The following is a 27,212-nucleotide window of genomic DNA, read 5'->3' on the forward strand; positions in this document are numbered from 1 at the left end:
ACATCAACTATTCAGAGGAGACTTCGTGAATCAGGCCTTCATGGAAACCACTAGTAAAGGACACCAATAATAAGAAGAGAATTGCTTGGGCCAAGAAACACGAGTAATGGACATTAGACAAGTGGAAATCTATCCTTTGGTCTGATGAGTCCAAATTTGAGATTTTTGGTTCCAACCACCACGTGAGATGCAGAGTAGGTGAATGGATGATCTCTTCATGTGTAGTTCCCACCGTAAAGCATGGAGGAGGAGATGTGATGGTGTGGGGGTGCTTTGCTGGTGACACTGTATGTGATTTATTTAGAATTCAAGGCACACTAAACCAGCACGGCTACCACAGCATTCTGCAGCGATACGCCATCCCATCTGGTTTGCGCTTAGTGGGACTATCATTTTTTTTTCAACAGGACAGTTGCCCAACACACCTCCAGGCTGTGTAAGGGCTATTTTACCAAGAAGGAGAGTAATGGAGTGCTGCATCAGATGACCTGGCCTCCACAATCCCCCGACCTCAACCCAATTGAGATGACTTGGGATGAGTCAGACGGCAGAGTGAAAGAAAAGCATCCAACAAGTGCTCAGCATATGTGGGAACTCCTTCAAGATAGTTAGAAAAGCATTCCAGGTGAAGCTGGTTGAGAGAATCCCAAGAGTGTGCAAAGCTGTCATCAAGGCAAAGGGTGGCTGTTTGAAGAATAGCCTTGTATGCTTGCTTGTGGGTAGAATAACAGTGGCCTAGGACTTTATCGTCCCTAGTGGCGTTGGAGACGTGTTGATGGAAGTTGGGCGTCGTGTGTCTTAGTGACGCTGAATTCAAATCGCTGGCAACCAGAAAAGCAGACTCTGGATGTAGGTTTTCTTGCTTGTTTATAGCGTTGTACAGTTCGTTAAGTGTCGGCTTCTTATTTTTATTGTCTTGAGGTATAACGTCACGATAACAGCTGAAAACTCCCTCGGGAGGTAGAAGGTTCGGCATTTGACAATCGGGTATTCCAAGACGGGTGAACAGTGGGTTGGCATTTCCACCACGCTGGAGTTAGCACACCAGTAGATGTAGAGGCTAAACATTTTCCCCAAAACCACTGTCCTGTCCGCCCGGTGAATGGAGAATCCATCGAGTTAGATAGCCATCGGGGGTATCTTGTCCGAGAACAGATACCCCAAAAACTACTTAAGTAGTACTTTAAAGTATTTTTACTTAAGTACTTTACACCACTGCTTAAAAAATGTATTAAACTGAAGGAGCTTTATATCACTTACATTTTAGTCATTTAGCAGAAACTCTCATTCAGAGAAATGTACAGTGGTGAGTCATTTAGCAGACGCTCTTATACAGAGAAATGTACAGTGGTGAGTCATTTAGCAGATGCTCTCATACAGAGAAATGTACAGTGGTGAGTCATTTAGCAGACGCTCTTATACAGAGAAATGTACAGTGGTGAGTCATTTAGCAGATGCTCTCATACAGAGAAATGTACAGTGGTGAGTCATTTAGCAGATGCTCTCATACAGAGAAATGTACAGTGGTGAGTCATTTAGCAGACGCTCTTATACAGAGAAACGTACAGTTCGTGCATCCATCTTAAGATGGCTAGGTGAGACAACCACATATCAGTCACAAGCAGCCTAAGTACATTTTTCCTTAAAGTAGCAACTATCAGCAAAGTCAGTGCTAGTAAGAAAAGACGAGTTCAAGGTGCAAAGAAAATTAAGAAAAAGTATTATTATTTATTATTTCTTTATTAAGAAAAAGTGCTGTGGGATTTAATCAAGATACTATATCAAGTCGAAGTGCAACGAAAAAGCCAGAAAACATTGCAGAAATGAATGATTTGTCCAGCAAAGCACAACCGTAGCACTTTTTTCAAGCCTTACGATTCTAACGGTCTTCTGTCCATCCTATTTGGTCTGTAGTTTAAGCATACATAGTGACGTACATCCACTGAAAAAGGAATAAAAAACAGCAGTGAGATTTGACTAACACATTCATTAGTCATATAAAATAGAAACAATGAAATTACATCTTAACACATTGCTAAGGTCTTTACTGCATCTCAGACTGTGTATTACAGGTTCTTACACTACATGACCAAAAGTATGTGGACGCCTGCTCATCGAACATCTCATTCCAAAATCATGGGCATTAATATGGAGTTGCCCCCCCCCACCCCCACCCATGCTGCTATAACAGCCTCCATTCTTCTGGGAAGGCTTTCCCCTAGATGTTGGAACATTGCTGCGGGGGGACTTGCTTCCATACAGCCACAAGAGCATTAGTGAGGTCGGGCACTGATGTTGGGTGATTAGGCCTGACTCGCAATCGGCGTTCCAATTCATCCCAAAGGTGTTCAATGGGGTTGAGGTCAGGGCTCTGTGCAGGCCAGTCAAGACCTCGCTTTTTTCACGGGGGCATTGTCATGCTGAAACAGTAAAGGGCCTTCCCAAACTGTTGCCACAAAGTTGGAAGCACATTATCGTCTAGAATGTAATTGTATGCTGTAGTGTTAAGGTTTCCCTTCATTGGAACTAAGGGGCCTAGCCCGAACCATGAAAAACAGCCCCAGACCATTATTCCTCCTCCACCAAACTTTACAGTTGCCACTATGCATTGGGGCAGGAAGCGTTCTACTGGCATCCGCCGAACTCTGATTTGACCGTCGGACTTGCTAGATGCAATGCATTGCTTGCTTCCTGTTCTTAAAAGTTAATTTGTGGAATTTATTTATTTCTTAATGCGTTTGAGCCAATCAGTTGTGTTGTTACAAGGTGGGGGGTATACAGAAGATAGCCCTATTTAGTAAAAGACCAAGTCAATATTATGGCAAGAACAGCTCAAATAAGCAAAGAGAAACAACAGTCCATCATTACTTGAAGACATTAAGGTCAGTCAATCCGGAACATTTCAATAACTTTGAACGTTTCTTCAAGTGCAGTCGCAAAAACCATAAAGTGCTACGATTAAACTGGCTATCATGAGGACCGCCACAAGAAAGGAAGACACAGAGTTACCTCTGCTGCAGAGGATAAGTTCATTAGAGTTACCAGCCTCAGAAATTGCAGCCCAAATAAATGCTTCACAGAGTTCAAGTAACATCTGTTTCTTAGTGAGATGCAGATTAGGTGAACCGATGATCTCCACATGTGTGGTTCCCACTGTGAAGCATGGAGGAGGAGCTGTATGATGTGGGGGTGCTTTGCTGGTGACACTGTCTATGATTTATTTACAATTCAAGGCACAGTTAACCAGCATGGCCACCACTGCATTCTGCAGCGATTCACCATGCCATTTGGTTTGCGCTTAGTGGGACTATAATTTGTTTTACAACAGTGCAATGACCCAACACACCTCCAGGCTGTGTAAGGGCTATTTAACCAAGAAGGAGAGTGATGGAGTGCTGCATCAGATGACCTGGCCTCCAAAATCACCCGACCTCAACCCAATTGAGATGGTTTGGGATGAGTTGGACAGCAGAGTGAAGGAAAAACAGCATATGTGCTCAGCATATGTGGGAACTCCTTCAAGACTGTTGGAAAAGCATTCCAGGTGAAGCTGGTTGAGAGAATGCCAAGAGTGTGCAAAGGGTGGCTACTTTGAAGAATCTAAAATCTAAAATATATTTTAATTTGTTTAACACTTTTTTGGTTACTACATGTTTTGATGTCTTCACTATTATTCTAGAATGTAGAAAATAGTAAAAAATAAAGAAAAACACTTGAATGAGTAGGCATGTCCAAACTTTTGACTGGTACTGTAAATATAGTGTATCTCTCAGATAAGATTATGCTGCCTGCACACACTTGACCTTTAGTAAAGGCAAATGTTTATGTTGTTTACAATCATTGGAAGGTTTGCTGCGATTTAGACCAATCGAAGCAAGGCTTTAGGGCTTTAGGCTTTTGTTCCAGCCCAGCACAGCCCACACCTGACGCAAATGCTCAGCCAATCATGGTCTTCAGTCTGGACCATGATTAACTGAATCAGGTGTGTTACTGCAAGGCAAGGCTGGAGTGAAAGCCTGCACACCTAGGACTGCAGGAACAGAGTTGAAAATCCTTGGTGTATTATTAACAGTTCATTACCTCATTGTCTCGAAGAGATATGGTCCCTCCATCGTTGAGTTGTCTGAATATTTCTGTTGAACGGGGCATGAATGACACTATTTGGAATTTAGGTGAACAGTACAAAGGCCTCAAACCATCATCGAGCAAACTAGCTATCATCAGCCTGTGAGTGCCATGAAAGCCATTCAAAAAGGCGAAATATGTGTTGTCTTTTCAACTATTTCTCTAACTGTAAACTGTAAATGCTCATTAAAATGCGACAGATGGAAAATGAAAAATCCCAGTGAAATAAAATTGGTCCCCTTTAATTTTAGTTGTGGACTTACTGGCCATGCGGTCCATGCGTAGGACGAGGCTGATGAAACTCTCCAGGCTGATGTTTCCGGAAGATCCACCGTAGCGCAGAGCAATGAGGTTCAGCAGATTATCACTCAGCCTGATCCCTGTGGAGGACAGACATGCCTCACACCGTTATTCCACAGTTATTTCACAGGTGTTAAGTTGGAGGCCCTGAGGAGGGAGCGTGTCTTGACGGTTCCTGCTCAACTTTGCTTTTTTATGGCAATTCTTGCATTAATTATAAATGTTTTGGGCTCAGAATGTTTGTGCAATAATCTCCTAGGACTGAGAAACACTTCTGGATCATGAATCCGAAGCTAAACACTTTTATCTCTCAGCCTCCCAGATCTGAAATATTCTATTCGCTCCTTTGGTCCCCGCACATGGGCTTATCGGTTGCTTGCGGCGAACAAGGAAGAGGGGGACTCAAAGCTAGGCTAAAAAGATGGGCTACACGACCTCCTCTTCCTAGTACAGTTGAAGTCGGAAGTTTACAAACACTTAGGTTGTCATTAAAATTCGTTTTTCAACCACTCCACAAATTTCTTGTAAACAAACTATAGTTTTAGCAAGTTCTACTTTGTGCATGACACAAGTAATCTTTCCAACAATTGTTTACAGACAGATTATTTCACTTATAATTCACTGTATCACAATTCCAGTGGGTCAGAAATTTAAATACAATAAGTTGACTGTCCATTTAAACAGCTTGGAAAATTCCAGAAAATGATGTCATGGCTTTAGAAGCTTCTGATAGGCTAATTGACATCATTTGAGTCAATTGGAGGTGTACCTGTGGATGTATTTCAAGGCCTACCTTCAAACTCAGTGCCTCTTTGCTTGACATCATGGTAAAATCAAAAGAAATCAGCCAAGACCTCAAGAAATTGTAATCCTCCCCAAGTCTGGTTCATCCTTGGGAGCAATTTCCAAACAAGGAGACGCGTTCTGTCTCCTAGAGATGAACGTACTTTGGTGCAAAAAGTGCAAATCAATCCCAGAACAACAGCAAAGGACCTTGTGAAGATGCTGGAGGAAACAGGTACAAAAGTATCTATATCCACAGTAAAATTGGTCCTATATCAACATAACCTGAAAGGCCGCTCAGCAAGGAAGAAGCCACTGCTCCAAAACCGCCATAAAAAAGCCAGACTACGGTTTGCAACTGCACATGGGGACAAAGATCATACTTTTTGGAGAAATGTCCTCTGGTCTGATGAAACAAAAGTAGAACTGTTTGGCCATAATGACTGTCGTTATGTTTGGAGGAAAAAGGGTGCTGCTTGCAAGCCGAAGAACACCATCCCAACCATGAAGCACGGGGGTGACAGCATCATGCTGTGGGGGTGCTTTGCTGCAGGAGGGACTGGTGCACTTCACAAAATAGATGGCATCATGAGGAAGGAAAATTATGTGGATATGTTGAAGCAACATCTCAAGACATCAGTCAGGAAGTTAAAGCTTGGTCGCAAATGGGTCTTCCAAATGGACAATGACCCCAAGCAAATTGCTTAAGGACAACAAAGTCAAGGTATTGGAGTGGCCATCACAAAGCCCTGACCTCAATCCTATAGAACATTTGTGGGCAGAACTGAAAAAGTGTGTGCGAGCAAGGAGACCTACAAGCCTGACTCAGTTACACCAGCTCTGTCAGGAGGAATGGGCCAACATTCACCCAACTTATTGTGAGAAGCTTGTGGAAGGCTACCTGAAACGTTTGACCCAAGTTAAACAATTTAAAGGCAATGCTACCAAATACTAATTGAGTGTATGTAAACTTCTGACCCACTGGGAATGTGATGAAAGAAATAAAAGCTGAAATAAATCATTACTATTATTCTGACATTTCACATTCTTAAAATTAAGTGGTGATCCTAACTGACCTAAGACAGGGAATTTTTACTAGGACTAAATGTTAGGATTTGTGAAAAACTGAGTTTAACCCTCCCGTTGTCCTAGGGTCAAAATGACCCGCCACTGTGTTGAACCAACTTTATTTAATTTTTATATTTTTTGGATCATTTGTGAGAAGGAGGCAGTGATACTTTCTTTAAAGTCTCACAGCCTCCTTCTCACAAATGATCCCAAAAATATAAAAATTAAATAAAGTTGGTTCAACACAGTGGCGGGTCATTTTGACCCTAGGACAACGGGAGGGTTAAATGTATTTGGCTAAGGTGTATGTAAACGTCCAACTTCAACTGTATCTTAAAGGGGCACACACATGGAGGTTTTTCTGAGTGAGTTTTAAGTAAACACATGATTTATTTTGAAAATAACTGTACTGAAGACTTACTGTACAACTTCGGATACAACATTTATGAAATGTTTTGACTGTTGTTAATGATTAGTCTACTATATAATGAAACACTTCTTTGAAGGATTTGAATGACCTCAGATCTCTGTTCTGACTTTCTGGTGAGGCCTGATCACCCTCACTAGAGACTCTAAATCATTGAGTGAGATTTTATGTAATATGTAAACACTGATAATTATGAAGGAGGTTATAGTTCATAGCCTTGACAAGGACAGAGAAAGAGCGCTAGCCTTGAATGAGGGAAATTTGTCAATTTTACTATTTACTTGAATTACCTTATGGGATACAATTAAGTTAAGATATTATCAAAGGTTGTCATTCTAATTTATTATCTAATTTATTATTTTGGTTTAACAGGCAATGTTGTGACCGCATGAATCACGATGTGAGTCGTGTCCAAAGGGGGGAATTACTGGTCCCCTGGGGCCTTTTGGTAAATACGAAAATTGTATTAAGAATATCAGCAGTAGTAATTAATGTGTTATGGGTTAGATGGAATGTGTTATGTGCAAATATATTTGTGGCCAGAGACAAAGTACAAAGGGGACCTGTCTCTGAAACTAGTGGACTGCAACAAGCTGCAAGAATGTGCACTTCAAAATTGCAAGGCTTCTCCTGACTGATGAGAAGACATGGTAAAGTAGCATACTGTGTCTCACCTAAAAATGTTCTTAAGACTTTCTTCCCACGGGTGAAGGCTTCTTTGCCCAACCGAGCAGGAGAATCAGAGCATTGTCTGCACCCTGGAGACTTTGTGGCGGTAAAAGACTACAGAAGAAAGAGCTGGAAAGACCCTAGGTGGAGAGGCCCATACCAGGTATTGCTGGCTACCTCAATGACGGTGAAAGTGGCATAGACAGATACTTAGATCCATGTGTCCCACTGTAGGAGAGTTCCAACCCCAGAAGAGGAACATGGCCCCGCCATTGGGTAGCATGGTTTTCTTTTGTGTCTGTCTGTGTCTGTGTGTCTTTGCAGTAGTGATTACGAGCTTCCCTATTTATACGCTGCCAGAAGGACACTCTCCGCAAACTGATGTTGATGGATTGAGAGGGACTCTGCCTGATCCGGAGACCCTAGTGACGGAAGAAGGTCCCGAGCCAAAGAGACCATACGTCATCACCCAGGCTGCACCGATGGCTGTACGGATAGAGGGGAGCTCGACCTGGTATCATCTAAACCATTGCACCAGAGTACCACGAGGAAACCGACGACCTAGAGATGAGGGAGCTGAGGATGCTGGAGCTGACAAGGATCAGGAAATGGGGGAGGATGGCAATGGGAATGCTACTGATGAGCTACGTGCGCTGGCTGATTCCCTCGAGGGAGGCACAGGAGGGACAGACCTCCAAGAACATTCAAGAATTTCAACATCTTCCAGACCTTCAAGAATCACCTGACTTCCCCACCATTGATTTCTCTGTCTTTGTCTAGTTCCCCTGACAGAAATGGAGATCTAACTTGCTGATCCTGTGACTCTGCGGTGGAGTCGACAGCGTGATAAGGGGAGTATATTAGAAATTGGTATTAAGAATAATTGGTAAAATAATTTGTCATATAGTCAATGCTTATATGGAATTTTTGGGATAGGAAATGAACTCAACTAAACTGTTATGATCTGTCCTCTCTCGAGGTTACTACAGATGGTGTCTTCATGCATAACAGGGATCATTCGGTCAAGAACGGTGTGAACCTCAATAAATAAATAAAAACCTCTAACCGGCTGAAGAGGAGCAACAAAGGCGTTGAATAGGGTCCTGTCCAGCACCACTTCTACCAAGAGACCTGAATCAGAACCAGCATCCAATCGAAGCTATCAACTGCCTTTTCTCTCATGAAGACAGATCTGCTCAAATACAACATCTCTCATGATGCTGGTATACTGGTTGGCAAATGGACAAAACATAATGGGGGTAGAGGTGGTGGCGGCTCAGGTGAGACATTGAAATTGGGACATTGTCATGGCCAATCCAAGTTGAACTATGAAGCTATCTGAAGAACATAATGAAGAGACGCCAGAAGATTGAGTGCCGGGGAAGGAAGGGGTTTCTTATTTGGGATATCAGGTTGATTAAGGAGGCCTACACACTGCTACATTTATAGTAATTTAGACTAAGAATGCATTGAGATACTGATCTGTAGTTATTCTCCTTATGAGGAAGCTTATACTAGCATTATGGATAATTATACTGTATGTTAATAACTAAAGATGTAGACACTGCAGTTAATGTACTAGATATTGATATTGATTATTTTCATTGTTATACTACGTGTGACATGGGTAAAGAAATTATGTGAGCTAAAGATGTTGACACTATTCTCAGCATGCCCTGGTATTGCTTATACAATCATAAGATAATTTCCTTAAATAGATGTTATGGTTTAAACAACGCTACATTAGTTTTAATGTGTTAGGATACACTTACATGGTTTATTTCAATTAGAAACTTTAGAATCTTACTGTTTGAAAAATGATCTTAATGCAAGGATTGTGCCTTATATCATGAACATGTTGATTTTTATGTCACAGTATTCATATATTAGTCACTATATACATGTGAAGTATTTTGATGTATCTATTAAGTCCCAGAGGAAGGATTGATGTGTTTTTTTCCAGTTAAGCATAGTAAGCATTGTTAATTACATCATGACAAGTTAACAATGTATGGTTAAATAGTTAATCACAACATGACAAGAAGAGGCCTGAAACAGAGCAAGGAAATAGCTCAGGGAATTGACAAACAGAGCCAGGAAATAGCTCTGTTAGATTTTAACCATATATGATATGATTTTTCAGTGGACCATGGGATAGACATGGTTAATCAACAAACGCAGAGCCAGGGTTAAATATTGATACATCTCTGTTTCTAGGCAAGAACGTAATTGTTTTCTCTCACTGGTTTCATGTGTTTGTTCTCTGGTCATCTGACCTGTCTTCGGTTGTCTTATCTTATCAGTGACTGAAACCAGGCTGAACGGTTTGTCTCTCCTTGAGCGTCTTCCTGATTCAATTATAGCGTGACGGGCTGGGACAGAGGGGTTTGGCTTGGGTATGTTTGAGAGATTGATTGTGGGCCTGCCATGTTGTCCACAATCAATCTCCAGGTCAAGCCAGATTGAGCCAGGGTTTAACAAAGTTCAAACTGAACATTATTATTTTTATATGACAGGGCTGTTATTTGTGCATGACAAAGCTTGATTGGTCACACCACCAACAGTGGTGGGGGAACCCAAGAGGGAGGGGTTTTAAGCTAAAATGTATGTAAATAGGACTATATAAACTAAGAGCTGAGAGGTAGAAGGGAGATGTTTTGCAAACCACCTCGGCTCTATTACGTATGTGATAAAGTCTATCTTAATTCTACAAAAACTCTGAAATACTTTGGTTCTTTGATTAGTATAAGGACGAATTTGCCACAACATTCAACAAGATGGCTTTTCCATTTTCTGTATGGATCGAGTGGCGGCTTCTGTTAAGAGTAGGGGGGAGGGGTATGTTTCCTCATCAACAATTCCTGGTGTACCGAAGTTGAAAAGATCTCGAGCTCATGTTCATCCAATCTGGAGTTTCTGATGTTAAAATACCGCCCCCACTATATGCCGAGGGAATTCACGTGTGTTATCAAAGCTGTGTACATACTGCCACACACTGCCACACGCAAACACCAAGTCGGCACTCAGCGAACTATACAAGATCATTACCCAGCAAAGTCCTCTCCCCCGGAAGCAGTATTTATTGTCGCAGATGATTTTAACCAAGCACGTTTAAAACACATTTTCCCCCAAAAAATCACCAAAATGTGTCCTGCCCCACAAGAACAAATGCTGTAGAACTGTTTCGAGAATACTGACTGGAATATGTTCAAAGATTCATCCACCAAGGTCTCATTCATCAACATTGGGGAATATACATTGTCAGTCATTAGGAAATGTGTTGATGATGTTGTAGCCACAATAACAATCCGGACATACCCCAACCAAAAACCCTGGATGAACGGAGATATCCGTACCATGCTGAGATCCCGTACTGCAGTATTCAATGTCAGCAGAACAAACCCTGATGACTCGATGGCGCGCGGCGAGTACAAGGCAAGCAGGTACGAGCTCTGCAAATCCATTAGGGGAAAAAAAAAAGACAATAAGACTCAAATTTGAATTGAACTTGACTCGCGACCAATTTGGCAAGGATCACAGAACTACAAAGGCAAATCCAGCTGTGCGGTGCCCACCAAAGCCTCCCTCCCAGACGAGCTTAACACATGATATGCTCGCTTCGAGGCAGACGATACCGAGCCATCCAGGAAGGCTCTGGCTGCTCCGGACAACCAGGGTCTTTCTCTCACCAAGACTGACGTGAGGAAAACTCTCAAAAGAGTGAATACTCAACAAAGCCTCCGGCCCAGAAGGCATCCCTGCCGCGTCCTCAGACTGTGTGCTGACCAGCTGGCGGGCATCCTCTCGGACATCTTCAACCTGTCCCTGTCCCAGGCTCTAGTCCCCACCTACTTTTAGGAGACCACCATCGTCCCAGTTCCCAAGAAAAACAAGGTACACAATGACTATCACCCCGTCGCTCTCACCCTGGTCATAAAGAAGTGATTCGAGATGCTGGTCATGACCCACATCAAGGCCATCATGCCAGGCACACTGGACCCACTCCAATCTGCCTACCGCTCCAGCAGATCCACGGAAGATTCCATGTCCATCGCTATTCACACGGCCGTAACACATCTGGACAAGAGGAACACCTATGTGAGAATGCTGTTCATAGACTGTAGTTCAGCATTCAACACTATTGTTACCTCCAAACTCGACACCAAGCTCAGAGCCCTGGGTCTGGACAACACCCAATACAACTGGATCCTGGACTTCCTGATGGGCAGACCACAGGCTGTGAGGATTGGAAACAACACCTCCTCCACACTGACTCTCCCTGTTCACCCACGACTGTGTGGGTTGGCACGACACCAACTCCGTCATGAAGTTTGCTGACGACATCACGGTTGTAGGCCGGATAACCAACAACAACGAGTCAGCCTATAGGGAGGAGGTAAGTGAACTGGCATTGTGGTGCCAGGTCAACAACCTCTCCCTCAATGTCAGAAAAACAAAGGAGTTGATTGTTGACTTCAGGAATCAAACGAGGGAACATGCCCCGATCCACATCAACGGGACTGCAGTAGAGAGAGTCAGCAGTTTTAAGTTCCTCGTCGTCTACATCACCGAGGACTTGACATGGACCAACAACACCACCACTCTTGTCAAGAGGTCGCAACAGCGTCTCTACTTCAAAGGCTGCTGAAGAAATTTGGAATGACTCCTTGGCTTCTCTCCAAATTCCACCGCTGCACAACTGACAGTGTCGTGACCGGTTGCATCGTGGCCTGGTGCGGGAATTGCTCCGTCCATGACTGCAAGGCCCTCCAGCGGGTGGTGACGGCCCAGTACATCACTGGGACCGTGCTTCCACCCCATCTAGGACATCTACATGAAACGGTGCCTGAGGAAGGCCCGCAGCATCATCAAGGACCCAACACACCGCAGCCACGAGCCGTTCTCTCCCTTACAGTCCGTTAGATGGTATCGGAGCATGAGGTCTGATACCAACAGGCTCAGAGACAGTTTCTATGTACAAGCCATCAGACTGCTGAAAACTCCAACTGGACTGACCACCTGCTCTGATTCTCCTCACCTTAACACCAGACTCTCTTATTATGATTGCTATATACTGCACAATTTAAACACTTGCCCCCAATTCCTCCTTCCCCAAACCACATGTAAATATTGGACTATAAATTGTGCCTTCCTGTATTATACTGATGCTTAAATGTTTATTCTATTCTACTGAGCCATTTACTTTATGTTCCTAGTTTTATATATTTGTATTATTTCTTATTGTTGTTGCATTGAGGAGAAGGAACCTGCAAGTAAGCATCTCGTTAGACGGTGTTACCATGTGTATCCCATACATCTGACTGATAAAACAGACTGCTGTTTAGTTGTAATTGCAGAGGTTACTCTAATCCCATCTGCTCATCCTAATTTGACAATCCTAACTCTTCAATCGTGCATTGATGTCAGTGGGAGAGTGCTAGTTAGGTGATCATATTTTAGGCCCTGTAAGCAGGTACGGTTATCTAAGGTCAGTGGCAGGCCATGTTTGTTGGTCTAGGCAAAAGTTACCTGTAGCCATGATTGAGTTCCTCAGTTGACTCAATGACAACATTCCAGAACGGTCCACATCTGAACGGAAGAAGATATCCTGGAAGATGTAAGAATATTTTCAGGTAATTTATATTCTTGAAAAATTCGAACTAGTAATGAGTTCTTTAATATCTTTTTACCACACTTGCAAATGAATTTACCTTGTACATGGTAACTTTTCTCCACAGACACATAAATTCAGCACAGTTCAGTTTTCCAGTGATTGATGTCTGGAGAAGGAAAGGTTAAGGAAATCTATAAAGGCAGAATATAAAAAGTCTGTACATGAGCCATCCTCCCCTCCGTAGCCTCCATTGATTTGGTAGATATGTTGATCAATGAGATTTAAACCTATTTTCAACCACTCAAAAAGACAGCCAACAAATTTGTTAAATTCCCAATGTGTTATCACTATGCTTTCAACCATCTAAAAGCAAAAACCAAATTCTAATGGAAAAGCAATGTCAGATTTTTGTTTTTTTAAACAAAAACGTAATGTGTTATCACTGTGCTTCATCTAATAGCACAACCAAATGACATGGATTACAGTTAGTTAAGATTTCATTAAAGTACATGGTGCAAGTGATCAATGCCATTTGAGATTCTCTGCAGATTATTATGGCAATTGTGAATATTTCCACAGAACTGCTACCTGAACATTGATTACATAAAAAGTTGGTTGACAAAATATCAACATTTAAAGGAGATGTGTCTTCTGCTTGGGCAGTTCCAGCTGAGCCCCTGGCTTAATTCATCCTATTGTTTAACTTTTCTTTTTGGTTGAGATAGAAACGTGAATCCAATATATAATTTGTTAACCTGTTGGCAATTTACCATATTGCAAAAGTCATATTGAATTGTGAACCAAATAACTTTTGAAGGAGCTGTATTTTCTGCTTGGATAGTTCCATCTACGCCACTGAATCTGGCTTTAATTCCAGTTTCTCTACAAATTAATAATTGATACGTTGGGCATCTCCATTAAAACCAGAAATCTAAGTCAAAGAATAGGACTAAATCTAATCAAACTTTAAATGCACTTTAAATACAGTTTGATTTGATTTAATTATATTCTTTTATTTTTGATCTAGATGGAGACGTGAATCAAACATATTTATTATTAACTTGTAGATTCCATTTGAAATCAACCGAACCTTGAAACTTTAGGCCTAAAAGTATTGTCTATTTTCTGTTGAATCCTGGGATGAATTTAAACAATGGCCGTTGACTTCCCAAATACTACATAGGCCTAAATAGCATCATTGATGATATATGATTGATAAAGAATGGTTACATTTTATTTGCTCTGTTGAACCTACCATTTGTAATGACTTCAATAGCAACATTACACCAGTAAGTGGAGTTTTCTCAACTATCATTCTCACAACAGCACATTGGTAATAATCAGTGGCAAATATCAAGCAACTCAGCCACCAGAGTCACGGTCTGTTCACCTCACTACCATCCAGAAGGCTGAGACAGTACAGGTGAATCAAAGCTGAGACAGAGAGACTGAAAAACAGCTTCTATCTCAAGGCCATCAGACTGTTAAATAGTCACCACTAGCCAGCACTCTACCCTGCACCTTAGAGACTGCTGCCCTATGTACATAGTCATTGAACACTTTAACAATGTTAACATACTGTTTATACCTACTTCATACAGTTGAAGTCGGAAGTTTACATACACCTTAGCCAAATACATTTAAACTCAGTTTTTCACAATTCCTGACATTTAATCCTAATAACAATTCCCTGTTTTAGGTCAGTTAGGATCACCACTTTATTTTCAGTATGTGAAATGTTAGAATATTAGTAGAGAGAATTATTTATTTAAGCTTTTATTTCTTTCATCACATTCCCAGTGGGTCAGAAGTTCACATACACTCAATTAGTATTTGGTAGCATTGCCTTTAAATTGTTTAACTTGGGTCAAACGTTTCGGGTAGCCTTCCACAAGCTTCCCACAATAAGTTGGGTGAATTTTGGACCATTCCTCCTGACAGAGCTGGTGTAACTGAGTCAGGTTTGCAGGCCTCCTTGCTCGCACACGCTTTTTCAGTTCTGCCCACACATTTTCTATAGGATTGAGGTAAGGGCTTTGTGATGGCACTCCAATACCTTGACTTTGTTGTCCTTAAGCAATTTTGCCACAACTTTGGAAGTATGCTTAGGGTCATTGTCCATTTGGAAGACCCATTTGCGACCAAGCTTTAACTTCCTGACTGATGTCTTGAGATGTTGCTTCAATACATCCACATAATTTTCTTTCCTCATGATGCCATCTATTTTGTGAAATGCACCAGTCCCTCCTGCAGCAAAGCACCCCCACAGCATGATGCTGCCACCCCCGTGCTTCACGGTTGGGATGATGTTCTTTGGCTTGCAAGCCATCCTCCTTTTTCCTCCAAACATAACAATGGTCATTATGGCCAAACAGTTCTATTTTTGTTTCATCACACCAGAGGACATTTCTCCAAAAAGTACAATCTTTGTCCCCATGTGCAATTGCAAACCGTAGACTGGCTTTTCTATGGCGGTTTTGGAGCAGTGGCTTCTTCCTTGCTGAGCGGCCTTTCAGGTTATGTCGATATAGGACTCGTTTTACTGTGGATATAGATACTTTTGTACCTGTTTCCTCCAGTATCTTCACAAGGTCCTTTGCTGTTGTTCTGGGATTGATTTGCACTTTTCGCACCAAAGTACGTTCATCTCTAGGAGACAGATCGTGTCTCCTTCCTGAGCGGTATGATGGCTGTGTGGTCCCATGGTGTTTTTACTTGCGTACTATTGTTTGTACAGATGAACGTGGTACCTTCAGGCGTTTGGAAATTGCTCCCAAGGATGAACCAGACTTGTGGAAGTCTACAATTTTTTTTCTTAGGTCTTGGCTGATTTCTTTTGATTTTCCCATGATGTCAAGCAAAGAGGCACTGAGTTTGAAGGTAGGCCTTGAAATACATCCACAGGTACACCTCCAATTGACTCAAATTATGTCAATTAGCCTATTGGAAGCTTCTAAAGCCATTACATCATTTTCCAAGCTGTTTAAAGGCACAGTCAACTTAGTGTATGTAAACTTCTGACCCACTGGAATTGTGATACAGTGAATTATAAGTGAAATAATCTGTCTGTAAACAATTGTTGGAACAATTACTTGTGTCATGCACAATATAGATGTCCTAACCGACTTGCCACAACTATAGTTTGTTAACAAGAAATTTGTGGAGTGGTTGAAAAAGTAGTTTTAATGACTCCAACCTAAGTATGTAAACTTCCGATTTCAACTGTATATAGCCTCGTTATTTTATTGTGTTACTTTCTTTTTTACTTTTGTTTATTTAGTAAATATTTTCTTAACTCTTATTTTTCTTAAAACTGCATTGTTGGTTAAGGGCTTGTAAGTAAGCATTTCACGGAAAGGTCTACACCTGCTGTATTCTAGTCAAGGCTCTTCCTATATAACTATTGCTGTACACACCTTTTCTATTCATATACTGTCCATAATGTCTATACACTCCATCATATACATTCAGTTCCTTGCAAAAGTATTCATACCCTTTGGCGTTTTTCCTATTTTGTTACATTACAACCTGAAATTTAAATAGATTTTGATTTTGATTTCATGTAATGGACATACACAAAGTAGTCCAAATTGATGAAGTGAAATAAAAAATATAACTTGTTAAGAAAAATGCTCAAAATAAATAACGGAAAAGTGGTGAGTGCTTACGTATTCACCCCCTTTGCTATAAACCTCTAAATAAGATCTGGTGCAACCAATTACCTTCAGAAGTCACATACTTAGTTAAATAAAGTCCACCTGTGTGCAATCTACGTGTCACATGATCTCAGTATATATACACCTGTTCTGAAAGGCCCCAGAGTCTGAAACACCACTAAGCAAGGTGCACCACCAAGCAAGCAGCACCATGAAGACCAAGGAGCTCTCCAAACAGGTCAAGGACAAAGTTTTGGAGAAGTACAGACCAGGGTTGTGTTATACAAAAATATCTGAAACTTTGAACATCCCACGGAGCACCATTAAATCCATTATAAAAAAATTGAATGAATATGGCACCACAACAAACCTGCCAAGAGAGGGCTACCCACCAAAACTCACGGACCAGGCAAGGAGGGCATTAATCAGAGAGGCAACAAAGAGACCAAAGATAACACTGAAGGAGCTGCAAAGCTCCACAGCGGAGATTGGAGTATCTGTCCATAGGACCACTTTAAGCCGTATACTCCACAGAGCTGGGCTTTATGGAAGAGTGGCCAGAAAAAAGCCATTTCTTAAAGAAAAAAATAAGCAAACACGTTTGGTGTTCCTCAAAAGGCATGTGGGAGACTCCCCAAACATATGGAGAAGGTACTCTGGTCAGATGAAACTAAAATTGAGCTTTTTGGCCATCAAGGAAAATGCTACATCTGGCGCAAACCCAACACATCTCATCACCCCGAGGCTGTGGGGATGTTTTTTTCATCGGCAGGGACTGGGAAACTGGTCAGAATTGAAGAAATGATGGATGGGGCTAAATACAGGGTAATTCTTGAGGGAAACCTGTTTCAGTCTTCCAGAGATTTGAGACTGGGACGGAGGTTCCCCTTCCAGCAGGACAATGACCCTAAGCATACTGCTAAAGCAACACTCAAGTGGTTTAAGGGGAAACATTTAAATGTCTTGGAATGGCCTAGTCAAAGCCCAGACCTCAATCCTATTGAGATTTTGTGGTATGACTTAATGATTGCTGTACACCAGTGGAACCCATCCAATTTGAAGGAGCTGGAGCAGTTTTGCCTTGAAGAATGGGCAAAAATCCCAGTGGCTAGATGTGCCAAGTTTATAGAGACATACCCCAAGAGACTTGCAGCTGTAATTGCTGCAAAAGGTGGCTCTACAAAGTATTGACTTTGGAGGTGTGAATAGTTATGCGCGCTCAAGTTCTGTTTTTTTGTCGTATTTCTTGTTTGTTTCACAATATAAAATATTTTGCATCTTCAAAGTGGTAGGCATGTTCTGTAAATGAAATGATACAAACCACCCTAAAAAAAATAATTTTAATTCCAGGTTGTAAGGCAACAAAATAGGAAAAATGCCAAGTGGGGTGAATACTTTCGCAAGTGAGGGAAAAAAGTATTTGATCCCCTGCTAATTTTGTATGTTTGCCCACTGACAAAGAAATGATCAGTCTATAATTTGAATGGAAGGTTTATTTGAACAGTGAGAGACAGATTAACAACAATAAAAATTCAGAAAAATGCATGTCAAAAATGTTATAAATTGATTTGCATTTTAATGAGGGAAATAAGTATTTGACCCCCTCTCAATCAGAAAGATTTCTGGCTCCCAGGTGTCTTTTATACAGGTAACGAGCTGAGATTAGGAGCAAACTCTTAAAGGGAGTGCTCCTAATCTCAGCTTGTTACCTGTATACAAGACACCTGTCCACAGAAGCAATCAATCATTCAGATTCCAAACTCTCCACCATGGCCAAGACCAAAGAGCTCTCCAAGGATGTCAGGGACAAGATTGTAGACCTACACAAGGCTGGAATGGGCTACAAGACCATCGCCAAGCAGCTTGGTGAGAAGGTGACAACAGTTGGTGCGATTATTCGCAAATGGAAGAAACACAAAATAACTGTCAATCTCCCTCGGCTTGGGGCTCCATGCAAGATCTCACCTCGTGGAGTTGCAATGATCATGAGAACGGTGAGGAATCAGCCCAGAACTACACGGGAGGATCTTGTCAATGATCTTATGGATGATTTTCAAGTACATATGTTGTAGAATTAAACACCTATATGCCTTAAAATGTTTATGGATTGAGAACCAGTTGAAGGGTTAATACAGAGCAGAGACATTTATGTGTTTTTCATAAACTCCCTGCTGGGTATGTCAATGACATGTGATGGCTGTGTGGAGATTGGAGTAACAATGGACCTAGTGTTATCATTTGTTTTGCTTATGACCCTATGACCTGACACATGGCCACATGCACATAGCCTCAAGGGCCAGGGAGGATGGTAAATGATAAATGCCTTAATGTATGTACGTGTATTGTTTGTAAAGAAAGGGTCTGCAACCATATAATGAGAATAGGGAAAGGGTCTGCTACCAATATAATAAGATTAGGGAAGAGGCTTCCTGTGGAAAAGCACCCATGACCTTTTGGAGTGAATTACAGGTGACATCTGGACGTTGACAGATAAGGGTAGAGTGGCACTAAAATAAGTTAATCATTTGCCCTAAGGGGAGGGACTGTATATGCTATGAAACATGATTATGCATTTGTGTGTATAAAAGGGAGCTCTAAGCCAAAGAGAGACAGTTGTTGCTCCATGGAGCAAGCTCGGCTTTGTTATGCAAATAATAAAAGTCTAAATTCACAAGTTCCAGTCTGTTGAGAAATATTTTAAGTTGACTACTTTTTGAGTCAAATATTTCTACGACAATCTCAAGGCAGCTGGGACCATAGTCACCAAGAAAACAATTGGTAACACACTACGCCGTGAAGGACTGAAATCATGCAGCGCCCGCAAGGTCCCCCTGCTCAAGAAAGCACATATACATGCCTGTCTGAAGTTTCCCAATGAACATCTGAATGATTCAGAGGAGAACTGGGTGAAAGTTTTGTGGTCAGATGAGACCAAAATGGAGCTCTTTGGCAGCAACTCAACTCACTGTGTTTGGAGGAGGAGGAATGCTGCCTATGACCCCAAGAACACAATCCCCACCGTCAAACATGGAGGTGGAAACATTATGCTTTGGGGGTGTTTTTCTGCTAAGGGGACAGGACAATTTCACTGCATCAAAGGGACGATGGACGGGGCCATGTACCGTCAAATCTTGGGTGAGAACCTCCTTCCCTCAGCCAGGGCATTGAAAATAGGACGTGGATGGGTATTCCAGCATGACAATGACCCAAAACACATGGCTAAGGCAACAAAGGAGTGGCTCAAGAAGAAGCACATTAAGGTCCTGGAGTGGCCTAGCCAGTCACTAGACCTTAATCCAATAGAAAATCTGTGGCGGGAGCTGAAGGTTAGAGTTGCCAAATGTCAGCCTCGAAACCTTAATGACTTGGAGAAGATCTGCAAAGAGGAGTGGGACAAAATCCCTCCTGAGATGTGTGCAAACCTTGTGGCCAACTACAAGAAACTTCTGACCTCTGTGATTGCCAACAAGGGTTTTGCCACCAAGTACTAAGTCATGTTTTGCAGAGGGTTCAAATACTTATTTCCCTCATTAAAATGCAAATCAATTCATAAAATTTTTGACATGCGTTTTTCTGGATTTTTTTGTTGTTATTCTTTCTCTCACTGTTCAAATAAACCTACCATTAAAATTATAGACTGCTCATTTCTTTGTCAGTGGGCAAACGTACAAAATCAGCAGGTGCTCAAATACTTTTTTCCCTCACTGTATATATTTGTATTCTGTACTCCTTTCTTTATGTTGTGGGGTCGTCGTGTATTGTTGTGTATTGTTAGGTATTACTGCCCTGTTGGAGCTAGGAACACAAGCATTTAGCTAGGTATTGCTGCCCTGTTGGCGCTAGGATAACATCTGCAAAATATGTATATGCAACCAATAAAATTAGATGTTATTTGATAAGCAGGGCTGGGGCTTCGTTATAGCCCTGACTGGTAGACCAAAGGGTAGCTGTAGATGGATCAACTCCCCAGGAGGAGGTGCTGTAGATGGATCAACTCCCCAGTAGGAGGTGCTGTAGATATATCAACTCCCCAGTAGGAGGTGCTGTAGATGGATCAACTATCCAGGAGGAGGTGCTGTAGATGGATCAACTCTCCAGGAGGAGGTGCTGTAGATGGATCAACTCCCCAGGAGGAGGTGCTGTAGATAGATCAACTCACCAGTAGGAGGTGCTGTAGATGGATCAACTCCCCAGTAGGAGGTGCTGTAGATAGATCAACTCCCCAGTAGGAGGTGCTGTAGATGGATCAACTCCCCAGGAGGAGGTGCTATAGATGGATCAACTCCCCAGTAGGAGGTGCTGTAGATGGATCAACTCCCCAGGAGGAGGTGCTATAGATGGATCAACTCCCCAGTAGGAGGTGCTGTAGATGGATCAACTCCCCAGGAGGAGGTGCTGTAGATGGATCAACTCTCCAGGAGGAGGTGCTGTAGATGGATCAACTCCCCAGTAGGAGGAGCTGTAGATGGATCAACTCTCCAGGAGGAGGTGCTGTAGATGGATCAACTCCCCAGGAGGAGGTGCTGTAGATGGATCAACTCCCCAGTAGGAGGTGCTGTAGATGGATCAACTCCCCAGGAGGAGGTGCTGTAGATGGATCAACTCCCCAGTAGGAGGTGCTGTAGATGGATCAACTCCCCAGTAGGAGGTGCTGTAGATGGATCAACTCTCCAGGAGGAGGTGCTGTAGATGGATCAACTCCCCAGTAGGAGGTGCTGTAGATGTGTCAACTCCCCAGTAGGAGGCGCTGCCCAGTCTATTGTTTTTTTTCTTATAGTGGATATTACGCTGAAGATCTGACGTTGTTTAAATGGTACAAATTCAACATATTGTATACAAGGTTTGTCTATGTTGAAAATTGGTTACCGTAATGACATATTCTTCCTAGGTTTCTGCCTTTCTAGGGAGTTTTTCCTAGCCATCTTCCTTCTACATCTGCATTGCTTGCTGTTTGGGGTTTTAGGCTGGGTTTCTGTATAGCACTTTTTGACATCTGCTGAGGTAAAAAGGTTTTTACAAATCAAATTTAATTTATTGATTGATAATCCTGTGGAAATTTGACCCTCAAAACAACAGTGCAACAGACCTTTTTCAAATCCAACGTATTTTCCACGTAGATTCCACGTCACAGTACATTGACAAATGACGTTGATTTAACCAGTTTGTATGGTATTGTCTCATATCCGTCCACTATGTCTGCATTGTGACCACATTTCCTGGTCCCTCCCTGTATGCAAATCATTTGACGGATATTCTTTCAAAATGTTATGCAGTTATTTATTTTAAGACACATTGATGTCATAAGTCAATCGTGCCACCTGTCAATAATTTAAGAAGGCAGGATAATTATAATTTAAATGGTTTCACTGTCCAGATCCGTCTAAATTTGTAGGATATCCAGACACAATGCATGCCTGACTACCTCCGGAGGTGGTCAGGAAGATCTGATCGCTGTCAGATCACAATGTGTTTTTTAATAGCATACACCAGTCTACAAATGTGGGCACAATCAGAATGTAGAAACAATCAGGACAAAGGGTGCATGTTAGCGCCAGGTATAAACAGGGCCTAAGAGTCCTTGCCAAAACTCCTACATTCATTCACAGATTTTACTGTTACGTGGGAGTGTTTAACGCTTTACTCTTGTAAAGTACTGTTCAAGGTGTTTTACAACAGAAGACACGGTAAACTGTCACTAAGCTCATGAAGGATACATCCATTAAGGCCACCATGCTTCGACAGGACTCCAAGCTGAAGCCTTGTGTTTTCTTTGCATTTCCTGTGTAAAATGTGAAAAGGTTGACACATAAAAAAAAAAAAACTTACAGATCCCACCAAGCAACACATTGCTCACCAAACACCCACCATATCCTTGTGAGTGATTCTAATCTCATCACAACTAATGTCAGTCTGTTCAAAGTCCAGCTTTTGGTCATAAATGTCTGGAAATCTCCATGATGATTGATTTTCTCTCTACATACCCTGGAGGAGAGTTTCATTCAGAGTCCTTTGAAGTTGTTCGGCATCCACCTCCTCAAACTTTTCAGTGAAAATAAAATTAGTGTTATTGATTTTTTATATATATATATATATATATATATATACTGTATATAGTTTAACAATTGTTAAAAAAATTTAATATTCTCAAATGCTATCCCTTTTTTCAGGTTATGTGTTTTAATTTCACATTGCCTCGTTTTGTGTTCAAATGAAAAATATTGGTAACTTGCCTGATCAGAATATTGCCGAAACAGAGTTTGTTTGTTGTCCATATCTTCTTTATTGTGAGTAGGCGTGGGCTAAAAATTGAAATATATTGCAATAAGAAAAAAATGAAGAGAAATAGCTAAAGATTAACAGAAATACATATGAGAGCTGAAATACCGTTTGCCTTAAATACCTTTGGGATTTCCTCCATATCTTGGTCATTCGAATTTTCACTGAGGAAAAAAGTGAAGACTGTTTTGTTTCTGTCAGGAAAACATAAATTATAGTGAAACTCAGGCCAGGATTCAATCTCATCGCGGGTTGTTGATAATGCGGATTTTAAAGGCAAAGTTACCGCGTTCGCAGAGATTGCATTCACAGTAAAACATTGCAGATCTCGGTTCAATTGAAAATTACCTTTAAATGGTTCATTGTTTACAGGGGCGATGGGAATTGAATCCCGGTCCTAATGTTGGCTATGATCACTGACTGTCAAAAATCTAAATGTAATTTCTTACCTGTGACATTAATTAAGGACATAGTTCACCCAAGTTACAAAATTCTGTATTGGCTTCCCTGTAAGCCGTCTATGGACGAACTAGGACAGCAATCCATGCTTTGGATATATTATTCACGCTTCATGTCCAAATCATCTTAAACTAACTTAATTGGTACGAAACCAATATGAAATGTTGTAACTTGGATGAACAATCCCTTTACTATTAATGGGGGGGGGGGGGCTGTGCTTACTGGATTTGGGACCTCACTTTGGAGAGGATGGACAGGATGAAGGAGGCGGTTTCATTTGGTTGGAAGGATGATGGCACAATCAGGTATTCACCAGGTTTCAGCCTGGAGAATAGCACCACTGTCCGAGCGTTCAGGTATTTCTTGGATTGGGCGACAGGCACATTGGTGTTGAAGAAGGAGGCAGGAAACTTCCCCCTCTGGCCTTTGAACTGAGATCACAATAATATATAATGATTTACATAAGGCTGTGGGCCATTTCAAATTCAAATCCAGACCTTGAAGCCAGTTCCACCACATGTGAGGATCCGTTATATTGGCCAGATACTCTAGTGGCCTCTCTAACTAGTATAACCTTATTATTATTATATTATTATATTATATTATTATATTATTATTATTATATTATTATTATTAATTGTGAAAATGATGTATAAAAGTTACTTACTTGGGCAGGCACCTGTTAGAAAGTAAAACAAATACAATTCAATAGCAGAAACAATAGCATATCTGGGCTGTTGAATTTCTTCCTCTGGGATGACATCATACATGTAGGTTCACAAAGAGGCATATTTGCATTGAGAACTGCACAGTGACAACATACGTAAGGGGAACTTACAAAGAGATCTCCAGTGTAACTTACATTACTGATATGACAGTTGATGGCAACATAACAGTCCTACCTGTGACAAAGGCCTCAGAGGAAGCACTTAGCTTTGCTTCAATCTGTAAATGTTGAGATAAACTGTATACAGAATAATGAAAGGAACCAAAGAAGGGCACCGACCTCGAAGATGTTGATGCCAATGTGGAGACTTTTGACCAGGCGTCTGTTTCTCTTGTCAGGCTTCTGCATCAGAGACACCAACATGTTGTTGTCCCCCTGTGTCTCAGAGCAGTCCCTGTCTAATCCCTCAATCTTCACCCGATACTGGGGATTTGTCCAGAAACTGTCTGAGAGACAAAAAAATATGGATATGTTGACGGTAAATTCTGGAAATGTATAGTCATCAACTGCTAATTATTCCTTGTTGAAAGCAAAACCTATCAATCAAGATGTAATGTACCTGGGAAATTCATGCAACCACCAGCAGTGGTTCCTGCAACCCATCTGCCATCATGGAAGGAGGGCGTCCAATGACCTTCAGAGTTGCCGTCAAGAAAATCAGGACACAGACAGCAGATAGTCACATCGGTGAAGTGCTGACAGAAGTCTTCCATTGTCATCCTGAGAAGACAACTAAATTGTGAATTGGTACTGGTATTGAAACATCAGTATAGCTGTGTACTGACACTGTAATTGGTACTGGTATTGAAACATCAGTATAGCTGTGTACTGACACTGTAATTGGTACTGGTATTGAAACATCAGTATAGCTGTGTACTGACACTGTAATTGGTACTGGTATTGAAACATCAGTATAGCTGTGTACTGACACTGTAATTGGTACTGGTATTGAAACATCAGTATAGCTGTGTACTGACACTGTAATTGGTACTGGTATTGAAACATCAGTATAGCTGTGTACTGACACTGTAATTGGTACTGGTATTGAAACATCAGTATAGCTGTGTACTGACACTGTAATTGGGACTGGTATTGAAACATCAGTATAGCTGTGTACTGACACTGTAATTGGGACTGGTCTTGAAACATCAGTATAGTTGTGTACTGACACTGTAATTGGTACTGGTATTGAAACATCAGTATAGCTGTGTACTGACACTGTAATTGGTACTGGTATTGAAACATCAGTATAGCTGTGTACTGACACTGTATTGAATGTGTTAATCGCTTACAATAAAATATTGACATGGTCTGCGAACACATTTCTGCACTATATTGCTTACCAGAATTCCCCATCCTCTTTCGCTGACAGACACATCTTCCGTTCGTCAGGACTCACTGTTTGCCACATGGAGGACCTGATTGAAGTACAGACATCATGTCAATAGTCAGACACTGTAATGTTAGTTAGTGGTAGTAATCCAGAGTTTTTCTTTATTTTTACTATTTTCTACGTTGTAGAATAATAGTGAAGACATCCAAACTATGAAAAAACACATATGGAATCATGTAGCAACCAAAAAAGTGTTAAACAAATCAAAATATATTTTATTTTCAAATAGCCACCCTTTGCCTTGATGACAGCTTTGCACACTCTCGGCATTCTCTCAACCAGCTTCACCTGGAATGCTTTTCCAACAGTCTTGAAGGAGTTCCCACATATGCTGAGCACTTGTTGGCTGCTTTTGCTTCACTCTGCGGTCCGACTCATCCCAAACAATCTCAATTGGGTTGAGGTCTGGGGACTGTGGAGGCCAGGTCATCTTATGCAGCACTCCATCACTCTCCTTCTTGGTAAAATAGCCCTTACACAGCCTGGAGGTGTGTTGGGTCACTGTCCTGTTGAAAAACAAATGATAGTCCCACTAAGCCCAAACCAGATAGGATGGCGTGTCGCTGCAGAATGCTGTGGTAGCCATGCTGGTTAAGTGTTGAATTCTAAATGAATCACAGACAGTGTCACCAGCAAAGCACCTCCACACCATAACACCTCCTCCTCCATGCTTTACGGTGGGAAATACACATGCAGAGATAATCCGTTCACCCACACCGCGTCTCACAAAGACACAGCGGTCGGAACCAAAAATCTCAAATTTCAACTCCAGACCAAATGACAGATTTCCAACAGTCTAATGTCCATTTCTCGTGTTTCTTGGCCCAAGAAGGTCTCTTCTTCTTAATGGTGTCCTTTAGTAGTGGTTTCTTTGCAGCAGTTTGACCATGAAGGCCTGATTCATATAGTATCCTCTGAACAGTTGATGTTGAGATGTGTCTGTTACTTGAACTCTGTGAAGCAATTATTTGGGCTGCATTTTCTGAGGCTGGTAACTCTAATGAACTAATCCTCTGCAGCAGAGGTAACTCTGGGTCTTCCATTCCTGTAGCGGTCCACATGAGAGCCAGTTTCATCATAGTGCTTGATGGTTTTTGTGAGTACTCATGAAGAAACTTTCAAAGTTCTTGAAATTTTCCATATTGACTGACCTTCATGTCTCAAAGTAATGATGGACTGTCGTTTCTCTTTGCTTATTTGAGCAGTTCTTGCCATAAAATGGTATTTTACCAAATAGGGCTATCTTCTGTGTCACGATCGTTACAAGAGGTGGACCAAGGCGCAGCGTGATAAGCGTACATTATTTATTACGTACACAACACTAGAACAAAACAACAAAACGATACTTGAAGTCCTAGGTTAAACACAAACCTTAACGGAACAAGATCCCACAATAAACTAGTGCACACAGGCTGCCTAAGTATGGTCCCGAATCAGAGACAACGAGCTACAGCAGTCTCTGATTGGGAACCACCCTGGCCAACATAGATATAAACGATCCAGAAAACAAACATAGAAAACTACACATAACAAGTCCACACCCTGGCTCAATATTTAAGAGTCCCCAGAGCCAGGGCGTGACAGTACCTCCCCCCAAAGGCGCGGACTGCGACCGCGCCAACCAAACACAACTGGGGAGGGGCCGGGTGGGCATTCCGCCTCGGAGGCGGATCCGGCTCCGGGCGTGACCACCACTCTCTTTCTACCCCCCCGTA

The 27,212-nt window shown here is 41.7% G+C and overlaps 1 protein-coding gene across 1 annotated transcript in view; it reads right to left on the reverse strand.

Moving 5' to 3' along the window:
• Nucleotides 1–1,166: 1,166 nt before the first annotated feature.
• LOC121544225 (calpain-1 catalytic subunit-like) overlaps nt 1,167–27,212 on the reverse strand; it is a 31,678-nt gene continuing 5,632 nt past the window's right edge. The window contains exons 9-22 of the mRNA XM_045208992.1: nt 25,448–25,522; nt 24,664–24,824; nt 24,384–24,550; nt 24,045–24,056; nt 23,600–23,808; nt 23,043–23,082; nt 22,873–22,941; nt 22,624–22,681; nt 22,357–22,421; nt 13,084–13,152; nt 12,902–12,980; nt 4,389–4,505; nt 4,081–4,133; nt 1,167–1,942 (exon numbers count right to left, since the gene is read on the reverse strand). Coding sequence (XP_045064927.1) covers nt 1,916–1,942; nt 4,081–4,133; nt 4,389–4,505; nt 12,902–12,980; nt 13,084–13,152; nt 22,357–22,421; nt 22,624–22,681; nt 22,873–22,941; nt 23,043–23,082; nt 23,600–23,808; nt 24,045–24,056; nt 24,384–24,550; nt 24,664–24,824; nt 25,448–25,522 — 1,201 coding nt within the window. The 3' untranslated portion in view covers nt 1,167–1,915. The remainder of the gene's footprint in view (nt 1,943–4,080; nt 4,134–4,388; nt 4,506–12,901; nt 12,981–13,083; nt 13,153–22,356; nt 22,422–22,623; nt 22,682–22,872; nt 22,942–23,042; nt 23,083–23,599; nt 23,809–24,044; nt 24,057–24,383; nt 24,551–24,663; nt 24,825–25,447; nt 25,523–27,212) is intronic.

The sequence above is a fragment of the Coregonus clupeaformis genome, chromosome 29 (assembly GCF_020615455.1).
Source record: "Coregonus clupeaformis isolate EN_2021a chromosome 29, ASM2061545v1, whole genome shotgun sequence".
NCBI lineage: Eukaryota > Metazoa > Chordata > Actinopteri > Salmoniformes > Salmonidae > Coregonus > Coregonus clupeaformis.